Consider the following 14,998-nt stretch of genomic DNA (forward strand, 5'->3'; position numbering starts at 1 on the left):
AGATTTTCAACAAATGCTGGAAAAAAGCTACCTAGGATGTATAATCTGAAATTGTATGAATAATGGAAATATAATTAAAGATAACAGAAACCATTTGGTCAGTGCACAGCATACAGGAGAAAATGCCTCCTTGACAACTTTTCCCAGTGCCCAAGGACTTGTAGAACACACTTTTGTTTTTCCTTTTTTAATAAGTCCATAAAAGCCAAGAATTTATAAAAAGTACATGCAAATCTATTTACATTAATAGATCAAGAAGCTGCACACAATCCTTAGTATACAGGAACTATGTCTTTAAAATTGGGAGTACAAATAATACAGGACACCAAAATTAACAGATAAGGTGGCAACAGCAGCTTTGCTGACTGCTGAATTCCTGGTTTGTTGCTGGGATAAGTAGAGATGCATGGGGACATGAAACCCAAACCAATTCAAATTCCCTATAGCTTTGAAGATGAAGATAGAATAATCTTTTTCTAACCCATTTCAAGTCATATCAACAGCAGCTGCAGCCCAAGTTCCTTGTTTCACATTTTTTTGAAAGAGGGAATGTAAGTGACTATAAATGGGATCAGTGAAAGAAATGTTAGAAGTCCCATCTTCAAATGATATTAGGAAAACAAACATTCCTGAATTGTCTGCCCTGTCCAATTCCAGTCTCTGAAAAGTCAAGAAGCACCACTTCCAGCAAATCTCTACAAACCCTTTATCACTGAGTAAAAACAAGAGGAAAAAACATTAGAAGTCTCTTAAAGGTTTTTTTACAAAAAGATAGTTTGTATTCTTGCTTGACCATTCATCTTTGAATATCTGTACTTCCACTTAAAGTAAACAAGAATTTCACAGTGAACAAAAAATCTAAAAGTAGGTCAGCTTTCCATACCTTAGAGATAGGAAGGACATTAGGCATATTTAACTATTCCTAGTTTAAGCCATACAGTAATTCAATGTTGCTGCAACAATGTGGTTTTCTTCTCAAAATCTCCACATTCTCCACCTTAACATTTCCATGTGTAGCACACAAGTACCTTGAAGACGGATCCAATGTTGTACTTGGATTTGTTACAAATAACTGGTATTAGAACTTACCCAACTGTCAAGAAACTAATTTTTTCCTCACTTATAGAAGATGAATGACATGTAACTTCTATATATGCTCCAACTATGCCCAAATATAATTATGGTGTGTAAAATACAGTGACACCCTCCCACCTCTGACCAGCTAACCCCCTGTCTATGTCAAGGTATAAAATTTTAAGTGCTAGGAGGTAACTGGACATAAATCACAGTGAAACATATGAACATTTAATGAGATTTCAATTAATGTCCACAACCTGTGACAAACAAAACAGTCATTGTCGCCTCAGTTTTAAGAAATACTGTAGAGCAAGCATTTGCCAATGGTGTATGGAACTGTAATTGGATTGCTCATTATGGTGTTAATAATGGTGCTTTGGAATTTAGTAAGTTTTCCATAATTATCAGTTGGGTTAACTCAATATCCTGCCATGCTTTCCTTTTTTTTTTTTTGTGATTATACCTCCATGGCATTAGAATTATTTCCCAAGTTAGTTAAACATTACAACAAAATTCTCACTACCAATGAGAGTTACATAAAATGATTCTGATGCACTTGTCAGTACAAGTGAATCTCTCATGCTAACTACTATCACCGGCCCCCCTCCTTTTAATTTTTTTTTTTTTTTTTTTTTTTAATGGCACACTGTGTGCCCTATGACCATTCAAGTAATAAACAGGAAATCGAGGAAGTAGTTTTCTGGAATTTCACAGAAATCAAAGTCTTACAACCCATGGCAATATCCATGGTTCTTGCTGTAATAAAAGGTCAGCATCATTCCATTTATATTAAGATTTCTTTTGAAGAAAAAGTGCTGATATTTTGTATTGTTTCATCTATGAGGTAGATGGCACTTTTATATAAATAGTGTAAATCAGAAATTAAGTTAGCTTTAAGCCTGCAACAAGTCCTGCACCACTGACTGTTCAAGGCATTAATTAATTCAGGAATACAAAATACTTCAAAATTTTCAAAGTCACACACTGTTCCTGTTTTGAGAGGGGTCTGGTGGTCAGCTGGACTGAGAGGTGCCTTCACTGATCAAGGATCATCGGAATTCTGGCTTTAGCCTCCAGACCCCTTCCCCGTTTGGGCTCCTATGGAAGGTGCAGATATTGCGGAGCAGTTCTCTAAAGACACAGGAGTGCTCTGCAGGCAGTTTGGACTCAAATTCCTGCAGCAGTTCCCGAGTGCTGGCCTCGCCGTCCACGCGGGCCTGGAATGCCAGGAAGTTCCGCAGATCCACAAGCAGTTCATCGTATTCTGTCGAACCCTGCACTGGGGCGGGTGCTGGCTGATGATTCTCATCACCCTCATTCCTTGTCTGTTGTGGTAAAACGAGGTGGTTTCTTGCCCTCATCCGAGCTAATAAAGATGAAGAGTCCAGAGCACTGGATGACGATTCTCCAGATTTTCCATTGAAGTGCTCACTGGAACTACACTTCTTTATATTTTGTTTCTTTGTTATATCTCCATCCTGCAAATAAACATACAGACTATGAGAAAAGTTGCATTTTGAGACCCACAGAATCAATTAAACAAAATCTGCCTGTTGTTTAGACTCAAACACTACCACTCAGAACCTCGTCACCTGAAATATATAATTAAGAGGTGATGTATTTTGCTCTCAACTTTAGAACTTAGGAAGCAAAAGAAAAACATTGCTGGTCTTGGGACAGATAAGGAAACCATGGTGCAATTTGTGACTGCTGTATCTAACTAGACCTCATCAAAATAAAAAATCCAATTCACAAGTAACTAAAAATTCTAGAATTCTACATAATCATACAACAAATGTGTATGACACCAACATAAATCATAACACTTCACATATATCAGATATTAAAACAGAAATGTTAGCTTGTATTTCTTACCTTTTGCTTCTTTGCAGGTGATGCACAAGTGGAATGTGAAGAAAGCAGCATGGAGTTTCTTTTTTGACCAAACCGACTCCTAAAAACGCATTAAAGAATTAACTCCATGAAACATCCTTAAAATTATTAGGATAGGTTTTTTTCTGTTGGGGGTTGGGTTGCTTCCTTTTGTATTTATGGAATTTTTTCCATAAGTTGCTAGGAAACTAACTATTGGGTACTTATGGGTACTTAAGAAAAACAAAAGAGTGGCCAAACTCAAGGGAGAGGGGATACTCAAGGGAGAGGGGATACCTGGAGATTTGGGCAGACAGAAAATGGGGTCTGGGGAGCTGCTAGGGCTCTCGCTCTGGGTTTCGGAGGAGGACAGGCGGGCTGTTGCTTACTGCGAGAATTCCCTGTCACCGCCGGAGCCCAGGCCTGTACTGCCTCGCCCTTTCTGTGGGTAAGACCAGTCGTTGGACTAAGCCTTTATTAACATCTACCTCACTAAAGGAAAGACCTATCTTCGTCTGCTCGGCTTCCGGGATCTCGGCCTCGCCCCTCCCTGCCGGGAGCTGCGCTGCCGCTGTCCCATCCCCGCCGCCGCCTCGGCGCTGCTCCGAACTTTCCTGCAGTGCAGCCCCCACCCCCACGCAGAGGCCCGAGGCGTCCCGCGGTTCCAGCCACAGCCCCGGAGCTTCTGATACATCTTGCTACCACCCCGGGATTTTTGCTCATTCCTGCCGGCACAGCTTGCTGTTTCCGTAAGTGCTGCTGGGCACCGGGACCGGCCGTCCCAGGGCGGTTTGTGAAGCAAAGCCTCTCTCCCATCCCTTCCCGTCTGGGCCGAGCCGCCATTACCGCGTGTGGCCTCAGCCCGCGCCACAGCGCCCCCTGCCGGCGTGGGGGAATCCGCGCCCCGCCCCGCCCGGCGGGAGCAGCAGCGCCCCCTGCCGGCCGTGCCCGGAGCTGCAGAGAGAGGAAGGGTCCCTGGGTCCTGTTCTGTCTGGTGCTAATGCATCGCTGGGTCCTGTTCTGTCTGGTGCTAATGCATTGCTGGGTCCTGTTCTGTCTGGTGCTTCACTGGGTCCTGTTCTGTCTGGTGCTAATGCATCGCTGGGTCCTGTTCTGTCTGGTGCTAATGCATTGCTGGGTCCTGTTCTGTCTGGTGCTTCACTGGGTCCTGTTCTGTCTGGTGCTAATGCATCGCTGGGTCCTGTTCTGTCTGGTGCTAATGCATTGCTGGGTCCTGTTCTGTCTGGTGCTAATGCATCGCTGGGTCCTGTTCTGTCTGGTGCTAATGCATTGCTGGGTCCTGTTCTGTCTGGTGCTTCACTGGGTCCTGTTCTGTCTGGTGCTTCACTGGGTCCGGTTCTGTCTGGTGCTAATGCATCACTTGGTCCTGTTCTGTCTGGTGCTACTGCCAGAGTTGTTGTTTGTTTGCCTTATTATACATACTAGTAAAGAACTGTTATTCCTGTTCTCATATCCTTGCCTGAGAACCCCTTAATTTCAAAATTACAATAACACAGAGGGAGGGGATTTACATTTTCCATTCCAAGGGAGGGTCCTGCCTTCCCTTCAAACGAAGACATTTCAAAGACAGACTGGGTTTGTGCTTTAGGGTTCTTAAGATCCCTCTGCTAAGCATTCTTTTCCACTGTGTTACAATAATGCTTTCTTTGTACTTCAGAATGGACTACCTATGCTTGTAATATGCTTTCATGTCTACATTAAATATAAAGCATGCACATAACTTTGATGCATTTTACTGCAAATAACAAGATAAAAAATGTAAATCTTTAACATCCTAAGCAACTCCTCTGTTTTTGGGAAAGCAGAGTGAGAACTGAACTCACTTTATTCCTGATGGTGCACCTGAAAGACCACTCATGCCTGTCCAGGTTGGCACACCAGAAGCAGCTCCTAAACATTGCTGACGAGAGAGTCTTAAGGCTCTCAAGGCGTCCTGGGCCACTCTGCTCGCTTCTGCTTCCTCCAGCACATGATCTGCACTGGAAGCATCCATAATAGCATCATGCTTCATAACACTGTGTACCCCTAAAACCAAAAGGATACAAAAGGTGAAGGAGGACATCTCTTAATTTATGTGAAAATCAAACACTCACTTTTTAAGTGAATGCCACAACTGCATTTTTCCTTCTTCAGGGTGATTATATTAAGCACATCAGTACAGTAATTTCTAATGAGAGAACCCCCTTCTCTATCAGTTAAGTAATCAATCTGACAGCAAATCACTTCTGGTGTGCTGATGAGGTCATTATTCACAACAGACCAGGCAATTATGTGGGAAAATTGATCATTTCCATTGTTACAGACAAGACAGACAGAAGTGAAACCCTTGTGTAAATGAAGGTTGATTACATCCTGGAAATATCCAGAAGAAACATTGCATATAGTTCTATATCCGGAAATTTGGATCTCTCTGAACAGTTTGTGCCAAGGTAATTATCAAATTTGTAACTGGAATTAAAGTTAACTGGAACTAAATTTAAATTAAACTGAAACAATGAACATTTTAAGTTTCACTAAAGTAACAGAACAAACATCTTTTGTATTGTAGCTCTAACCATCAGAGTAACAGATCTGCTCTTTCCCTCATTTGCATAGGTTTTATATACCTCTGTTTAGTCAGCAGCCAAACAACTGTTACCTGATTTTTTGAAAAGTTTCTGCAAGACATAGTCATCATTTTTCTTTGAATCTTGCTCTTCACTGTTCTCCCTTCTGTACTGCTTTTGTTTCACTAGATGAGGAATGCGCTTTCCTTCAAATTTGGCATCTTTGTGATGTTTCTTCTTAGACTTATCTTTGTGGCTGTCATGCGACAGCATGTCCACCCTGTGCTTTGTTTTTGAAATACACTTAAAATGATTATTATCAAATTGCCCATCTTCAGTTTTAGCATCCTGCTTTTCCCAAGAGCCAGCTGCATCACAAGTAAGGCTAAGATGTGTCCTGGCATCTGCATTGGCTGCTCCACATCCTTCACCAGCCACCACAGCAGTCAGACATTCCGCATCCTCTGAAGACCCTGCATTGCATGGCATCGACTGGGACATGCATTTGTCATCACTTTCCAAACACTCCTCCTTGCTTTCATTGAATGAATTTATATCAGTAGCAGCTTGTGCATTATCTTTTGTGCAGCTATTTTGGTCAAAGGCTTCCAAATTTCCCTTGGTTTCCTCACTTGTCTCTACTGCTTTACAAGAAGAATCTTTCACGTGTGTGGTGGAATAGGAATTGGACGACTTGATTTTCTTGTGTGAGCTGCTTTCTGCAAGATGGACATCACGTTTAGAAGTGCCATTATCAGGTGGCTTTGGGACTTGAACATCTGAACCAGTACCTGAGGGATGAATGAAATTAGTATCCACTTAGCAAACAATTAAGATATTTTTTCTTCCAAACAGAAAAAACCCCATGTACCTGCAAAAATTGCACTTGTTTCTGTCCCCTGAGACACATCTGGACTGTTCAGAGTAAATAGTTCATAAAGGTCATTGGATTTGAAGAAACGATTCTGCTTAGGGTCTTTCAGCACTCTGTTTGTTAAAAACTGTTTGAAGATTTGTCTAAAAAAGAAAAAAATAAGTACTTTGTGCATGAAACAATGTCTAGCTATGTTTAAGTACTGAGTACAGTACTTAAACAGAAAACTATAAGCACAAACATTACCCTGCAGAACAATTAAGCAGTAGGAAGATGATATTAGTTTCCAAAAGACCACCTTGAGTTAGTAACTTTCAAACAACCAAGTAAAATGTTAAACACAGGGATTTATTATTTTGCAACAACCCCATAACACAACAGGTAACCACCATCCTGAGATGTCCTATGAGGCATCCCTTCACTAAGCAATAAATAACTTCACAGCTAGAACATTTTTTTCCATTAAAATTGAAAAGCTTGCATATGTAACAGTAAAACAATCAGAAAGCTCCTGAAAGAAAAACAAGAGCCTGTTAAAATGACAGTATTTTATGGGTTCAATTGATTGGAGGAATCAAAAGCAGCAGAGTAGCTCAGTCTGATGGTGATGACTGGATGACAGCCACTGAAAAGGGGAATCAGACTTGTGGCCAAGAAGAAAAGAGCCCACCTGCAGAGGACCAAAAGGAACAAATCGGTAGGGGCACAAAGCTGCAAGAAATCTTCTAGTATTGGTAAAACTGCTTTCTGTGCCACATTTGTACTATATAGTGCCTAGAGCAAAAGCTGTTTTATTCTATAAAAAAAAATACACCCCTAAATAAAATAGGAAATCAGTTCTTTCACACAGTTTTTATCACACTTTTGGTTCTGCTAATATTAAGCAGGGAACCTATTTTTAAATCCAGTGGTCAAAAAACTAAGTTTTCATTTCCAGGCATAAAACACAGGAAAACAGAAAAGACAACTTCTGAAAGTTCAAGGTCCACTTCACTGTTCTGAAAAGAAATTTATTTCTGATGGCTGTCCTAACTGTTAAGAGTCCAATTTTTTGATGCAGTTGGTGTTGTTCAAACAGAAGTGTGCCAGAGGGATGCAAGGCAAACAGCAGATGCTTTGTGTCCATATGGCAAAACAGACTAAAAAAAGGCATTCAGTAAGTATGGGTATTTCATTATTTAGAGCCTTTTCTTCATCTGAACTTTCTAAGAGGGTATTTCAGTTCTGAAGAGTGAAGTCTAGCACAGGATTCCTATGTACATTCATCTGGAATTAATGTGAGTGAAGCTAACTACTGAGAAAGCTGAATGAGAAAGCAAACCAAAAAGATTTCATTGATTTTGAAATACAAGCACTTTAAAGGTTTTAGCTACATTTTGGAATAAATAACATGAATATGACTGGTAGTTATTGGGATTTAATTCTTTCACTCTAGAATGAATTGGGAATAAAATCAAATTGGGTTTGCACAGTAGTAAATAGATATATGTACCACATACATCTTGATACATCCCAAGGAGAATATAAAGAACTTGATGATTTGAATTTGCATTTCAGACTTGTTGAGTCTCATGTTCTGAATAAGGTGCTCACTGTTTTCTGTCTATGCCTCATACGCTGTTTTACAGTGAATTCTGGATGTGCTGGACACAGCTGCTGGAACAGACTGATAAGGTACGTTTAGCACATGAGTCTTGCAGCTAGGAACGGGGCAGTACAGCTGGGAGTCTAGTAAGGGAAAAAGGTTCTCCATTTCTCAAAAGAAACTGAAGTTCTCCACGATGTGCCCATCATGACCAAGGTTGGGAATTATAAGCAATTTGTGCACATGCACAGGTATGTCACTGTTACACCACCTTGGATTTGCTACCATCATTTTCCTGAGCATGCAGCTGTATCCAAGAAATTGTTTTGACTGACCTGTGGTATATCTTCTCCTCAATAGTACCTGCAGTGAGCAGCCTATACACAGTCACCTCTCTCTTTTGGCCTATTCTCCAAGCACGTTCCCGAGCCTGGAAGACAAAAGGTTTGATTACCAGACATGAGCCTCTCAAACGTGTCTGACAGAGAGCTAATGATAACACTCTTTCAAAAAGTTAGTTTGGACTAACTTTTTTCTTGAAGTATTTAACAAATACTTCAAGAAGTGGTAACTACCTCAGCAGGAGAGGAAAAAGATCTAGAAAGTCTCCAATTGTACCAAGAAATCTATGCAAAAATTATCAATAATTGATTATGTTAAAATCAGAACTTTTACCTTGAATATGTACTTTATATAGACTTATTCCAGAAGGAAATTTCACAACAGAGCTTTAGTACACACCTTTCTTTTGAACTTTTCTTCTTTACCTTAAATGAAATCTTTCCTACAAACATCTTGAACCAGCCACTAATACAGAGCACTCTAGGTCAGACACCTGCAGATCTCAGAGCTACATAGGATTTCTATAAAAAAGCTTCTTTCTCTCAAACTTGTAAGCACCATATAACTGCTACCTGATTTGATAAAAGAGTCTTATCACACCACAATATAGTGAACAACTTCTTAAAGCTTAGAGCAGCTCTCTAAGGTCACAGCTACATATCATTAACTAGTGAGAAAGCCAATTGGAGCAGCATCTGTTCTCTTTTTCTCACCCTGCATTGTCACCACCAACAGGCCTGCCTGTTCAAGAGCTCGCACAGCTGTACTTTCCCTTCAGAAACTCTGCTTTGTTTATTTTAAAAACACAGACCATTTGAACTGACTACATGAATCAACAATACTGAAGAGTGGTAAGGTATATCAGCATATAGGGGATGTGGTGGGAACCACTTAAATTGGCTTTGCCACAAGAGTAATCATAATGTGGAGCTGCACCTGAAGTGATCATTGCTGGGAACAGCAACTTAGGAAAGAGCAACATAGTGCTTTAACACTGTTTGAAGAGATAAATGTAATTTCATCTTCAGTTTTATTTCAATTTGGCTGGTAAATGGAATGTAAAAAATCAAACTCACCTGTGTGTCCACACTGGGATTCCAGTCAGGATCATAAATAATAACCCGGTCAGCACCAACCAAGTTAACGCCAATGCCACCAACACGAGTTGTTAGAAGAAAAAGAAATATGGATTTGTCCTGTAACACAGAAGAGAATTTACTAAAGCAAGAATTACCAAAATCTAACCTTAAAAAACATAATTATTTCCTGGATTATTTTATCAGCATTATATGCAAAGATGCAAAGAAAGCCAAGAGAAGGAAGACATTTCCTTGTTCATTTACTATTTCTTTTGACAAATAAAAGTAGTCTGATCTAAATTTAATTTACTCTTATCCAATAAAATTGATTCTCCCCCTTCTCAAGTGCATTTCTTTCCTTATCAGAAAGCCCAACTTTGGTGTGAAATAACAAATTACTTTTTTCCCCCTCTCTCACAAAGACAAGCGTTTCATTTCACTGAACTCCCCTGTTTTGTGTCTCCAACCTGAAGTAGTATATTTAAAAACAGAACAAAAAGGAATGTAAGAACTCAATCATACTCATTAATATGTATTCATGTGTGGGATAGAACAACTCACCTCATTGTATTTTGCTACAAGAGGCTGTCTGGAAGCTACTGCTGTGGTGCCATCCATCCTGAGGTAGGAATAGTTTCTGTATCTCACAAAGACTTCAAGTATCTGCATCATCTGTAGTGATGGAAAAGATTTAATAAAATCCAGACGTGAAGACTGAGTATCTTTGAGATGAACCTATAAGAATTTCTGGAACTAACTGCAGTGCCAATCAAAAAAATGATGACAATTAAAAACTTGAAACACTTTCTTAAATGACAGAAACCCAACTTACGTAAATGGGGGAACAGAAATTATTTCACAGCTGAATGCAGTGGAGTATTTGTGCTTGGTTTGGAAAGTCCAGGGCCATAGCCTCAAGACAATTAAACAGACTGGGGTGCAGCATCCCAAGGAAATCCATAGAAGGAAGACAAAACTGTGAGTTCTCAGAGAAAACAAATGTCACTGCCTGTGCCACTGTCCTGAAGGTACAGGTTCTGAGGATCAGACATGCACAGGCACTACACAGAGCATGCAAACTGACCAGCTGTATCCTGAAACTTCACAGCAGGGACAGCCTGATACCATGCACGTACAACCGATACAGCTTTGACACAGTATATTGAGACTGGGCCACTGCCACAATGCTGTGTCTTTCCAGTAAAGCTTACTAGGTTTGGGAACTGGTCTCTGATTATTCCAAAGATATCAGTCATTTCAGTAACTTTTCAAATAAGATGTTGATTTTATGAGAAATACACTACAAAAGGTAGTTCTACTTACAAGTTTTTTTGGAACTCACAGACATGTTTTAAGTAATAGTAATAGCTAAAATGACAAGCTATTAGATCATCTTACCTGTCTCGACTGAGTAAAAAACAGCACTCTGTGACCTTGCTTGTGCCATATTTTCAGTAAGGATTCTACCACTATCATTTTTCCAGAACGTTTCCAATATCCAAACTGATTTGGATCCTCTGCTTCAGCATCTGGCACACTCTTCAAAATTCTGGGGCTATCAGCAACGAAGTCAGGGTGATTGCAAATCTTTCTCAAAGTTGATAGTCCCAAGAGAATCTAAAGAATAGAAAATAAAAATATTTCTATTTTCATGACAAATACTTGTATCTATATGGGTTGTGGACAAGAAAAATAAACAGCAATAGATTAATCCACTCACCATCAATGTTGTTTTTAGTAATGTTTTGATGCTAATACTTGCTTAAGGGAAAGTTTTAGGAAAAAGCAGTACAAGAGAAAGTGATTGAAGTATTATGTACTTGTGAGCCTATTCTGGTGACAATGTTAAGGGAATTCTGCAAAAATTTCCACACTAGTAAAACCAGTCCCTCCTTAGCTGTAAAGTCATATTTTTCTTACTCAAAGGGAAAAATTCCACCTATTTGTTTCTTGAAATTATCATGTCTTTTCTTCCAACTCCCACCATATTAGCAGGTAACTTAAGACAGATCTTGAAGATAGTCAGTATACCCACCAGAATGCATAACAAAGAATATACAAGTTAACACATTTGAACAAACATACAAAACTGAAATTACCACTTTTGATAACATTTTAGAAGGGTTCTATTCAGTCATTTGTTCAATAATATTACAAGTGTTATTTATACTTCTGAATATTCTGAAAAATGAACTAGCTTGCAACAGTGAACCCCTCAATCTTTTAGCACTACAAGCTGGATGAGCCTGCCCATAATTTATGGTTTGTTTTTACAATGTTGTTTTTCAGCTGGGATTTGCTGTTGTTATCACAGAATATCTAATAAAAGCATTGACATTTACTGTTCAAAATTTTCAGATCCCTTGTAAGTATGATAGCCTGTTCTGTAACATCTTTGAGAAATTTCTGCTGAGAGTCTTCCACAAGCCACCTCTAAAAGAACAAGCTCCTCAAAGTAATTTTCACTGGGATAACTAAAATGCCTATGCACTTGAAAAAACTTGCCCACTATACCTTTGTGAGATATGAAAAATTAAAAAAAGTCAAAACAGTAATAAGGTCAATGTGTTCTTGGTATGGGACTACAATATATATATATATATGGCCATGCTGACCGAACAACTGACTGGAGCCACTGGGTATGCAGGGAGAATGGATTTCACAGTTCATAAGAATTACACATTATAGCCAACACATAATACCTCTCCTCCTACAAACAAGGGCTAAAATGGAAGGGAGACACATCCATTGCATGCATAAAAATGTCAAACAAACCAGGTGTGTGCAGTGTAGGAGTCACAGGGAATAGCACATTCTACACAGGCAGCAGCAGCCAGCAACTGAAACTGTACTCCAATTACAGCTTTCACTTGGCCACAGCAATTTCAACACATACATTCTAAGGATGGAGGCAGAAGATGTTGAGAAGTGACTAGTAAGACAGAAACAAGGATGTTTGCTATTTGCTCTGCTTTCTGTTAATACTGTGAAATCATCAAGTATTGCATAACAAAGTTACCACACCTGAACTGTACTCTCAGGACTAACTATGCTTTTCCCTTGCTTCACTTGGGCAATTAGTTAAAAGCATGCATAGTTACCTACAACAGGTCATCCAAAAAGCTAGAATTTGTTCCCAAGATCACAAATACATTGTGAAGCTCATTCCATTCCTACTTTTATCTGGACATATCACTACATATGGACCACTAACTCAAATATATTTAACCCAGCATTTCTGAGAAAAAAAAAAGAAAAAAAGACAACTACGAAAGCTGAACAGAGATCAGTGTGTTTGCTTCCTTTACTGCTCAGAATCTAGCTACAAGAATGCAAAGGCCAGTCCTTGATTTTATCCACCAAGCCCTACTTGTCACTATCCTTATTAATGCCCACCTGCATGTCTCCATTGAGAATCTGGTAAACTTCTTTAGAGTTGATGTAATTTTGATAGATTTGAAGCTGCTCCTCTGTCAAACGGCAAAAGAGGACCTACAAAACAAACCAACCACTCAAGCCCAGCCTGTATGAATTTTAGAATTTTACCATGTGCTACAATGAAACTTCACAGATGTTTAACATACTGAAATACTAAGTTGAAAGATACTGCACAGAAATCACTAGAAGTAAAAAAGAAAAATTTTTAGAGAATGAATATGATCATTAAGATGAGGTTCATGAGGCTTTACATGCTCTTTTCCAGTAGGTAGATCTTTCCCTCAAATTACTTTAGTTTTGGAAGTGCCGTCATTTTCTAGTTTTAATGAGGTTTTACTGAGGTAACTGTGCAATGTTAGCATTCTCTCAAAGCTTTACATTGTGTGTCTGTCACATCCCTTACAACTTGCAAATTCTTAGAAGTTTAGCAAACGTGATCTGTCCTGTCTTTAGACCTTAAGCATGAAATAGAATGATTTCTCAGGTGCTCTAATGTGCTAAAATGGAACAAAATCACTTCCTTGGATCCTTCAAGGCACCACACATTATGCAATAAAACCAACTGATGTAGTGACTGACAAGAGTGAAAATCAAACTTGTTTACACTGTCTCTGATCACGTTCTTTAGATTAAGGACCCCAGACTCTTTAATATCTAGACATTAAGAAAATCGTTCTTTACACTATTTTTAAAGTTAAAAATAGTTTAAAGAAATTAAAAATTGGTTAGAAAAAGATCATTAGACTGCATACACACAGTATGATTTACTTCTTTATGTACCTTTCCGCACTGTCTTACAACGACTAACATACCTACTTCTCTTTTAGAGGGAGAAGACAGGAAAGGAGTCAGGACAGAACGTTAAAGTATGAAGCACTGAAACCTGAAGAAGAAGCTAATAATTACTACAAGTGAGTATTTGTAGGAAATTCAGTTAACTAATACTTTCAACCTCCTCTACTTTGAATGAAAATGTTTCCTAGAGAAACATACCACCTTGTAGTAAAGCAAACAAGTTTCACACCACAAGGATAATATTTTGAAAATTTATTATAACGTCCAGGTCAGCTAGCTTGCAATATGAACAACTGCCAGCAAGTATTTCTCTGTTATTTGCTGCACCAATTAATCTTTCTACGACAGGAAACAATGCTGAATTGTTTCCTGCTGCACAAAAGGAAACAGACAACTCATTTCAATGCACTTGAGACCTAAGGGGACAGTACTAAGTAGTCCTGACTACACTTATCTGTCCTTTACATTTCAGATAAGTGAACTCATACAGACCCTGCAAGACAGCAGTAATTTAATACTCAGTACAACGGTCAAAGAATATGGATCTTGAAAGCTCCGCACCTTATCTTTAGTTTAACCAGCATTTTATCTGCCACTAGCACAAATTATTTCCAAATTTTCATGAAAGACTGAGTTTTGGGGAGGAAGAGGACTCAGATCTAGTAGTGAAAATAAGCAAACCTGTTCATTTTTATCTGGAAGTGAAAGGCTCATTTTTACATCAGCCTTCATTCTTCGCAGCAAGTAGGGGTTTATGGTGTCCCGTAACACACAGGCACATTTGTATGCAGTTTTTACCTGAAAAAAGGAAGAAAAGGCACAAGTTGCATTTTGATTCTTGATAATAATTTTACCAACTAGCAAAATCACATAATTTGCAATAGGAAGAGTCTAATAAAATTAGTTGGCTTGTTTTATATGGATCTATAGTTACATGTTCAACACAACATGAATTGCAATAAAATTCATGTTAGCAATAATAAAATTGAATAAGTAAGGCTTCCTTAGATACCCCTAATTTCTATTTAAAAGAGACCAATAGCAAGATATTTAATTTAGAAAATGAACAAAGAAGTAAGTATAAATCTGTACAAAACCAAGATCCTCATGAAAAAGTGCTAATACACATACTGAAGATCAAAAAAGAAGCCTTCAGCAATGGTTACCAGACAATAAGTGAAGATTAGTGCTCGCTTGAGACTTAAAAAAAAATTACTATAAGAAAATCCCCCTGATCACAGAAACTAAAGGTCACTCTGGCCCTAAATGGAGCATATGGTTCTATAAGGGGTAATGGATGTGAGATAGGTATTAACTGTAATAATGGCTAATAATGGCTAAAAATACCTTAATTTGTCTTAAAGCAAAG

General features: G+C 38.8%; 1 protein-coding gene across 5 annotated transcripts in view; it reads right to left on the reverse strand.

The window, feature by feature from the left end:
• Nucleotides 1–212: 212 nt before the first annotated feature.
• Nucleotides 213–14,998, reverse strand: part of ERCC6 (ERCC excision repair 6, chromatin remodeling factor) — a 46,136-nt gene continuing 31,350 nt past the window's right edge. For all 5 annotated transcript variants that reach the window (XM_014250487.2, XM_014250486.2, XM_088059869.1 and 2 more), the window contains 11 exons: nt 14,311–14,427; nt 12,793–12,888; nt 10,795–11,013; nt 9,958–10,068; nt 9,394–9,513; nt 8,311–8,405; nt 6,388–6,533; nt 5,609–6,307; nt 4,794–4,995; nt 2,953–3,031; nt 213–2,555 (listed from right to left, as the gene is read on the reverse strand). In XM_014250487.2, coding sequence (XP_014105962.2) covers nt 2,127–2,555; nt 2,953–3,031; nt 4,794–4,995; nt 5,609–6,307; nt 6,388–6,533; nt 8,311–8,405; nt 9,394–9,513; nt 9,958–10,068; nt 10,795–11,013; nt 12,793–12,888; nt 14,311–14,427 — 2,313 coding nt within the window. In that variant the 3' untranslated portion in view covers nt 213–2,126. The remainder of the gene's footprint in view (nt 2,556–2,952; nt 3,032–4,793; nt 4,996–5,608; nt 6,308–6,387; nt 6,534–8,310; nt 8,406–9,393; nt 9,514–9,957; nt 10,069–10,794; nt 11,014–12,792; nt 12,889–14,310; nt 14,428–14,998) is intronic.

Source organism: Pseudopodoces humilis, chromosome 9 (assembly GCF_049639895.1).
Source record: "Pseudopodoces humilis isolate 2021_Gansu_Grassland_sample_001 chromosome 9, ASM4963989v1, whole genome shotgun sequence".
Classification (NCBI taxonomy): domain Eukaryota; kingdom Metazoa; phylum Chordata; class Aves; order Passeriformes; family Paridae; genus Pseudopodoces; species Pseudopodoces humilis.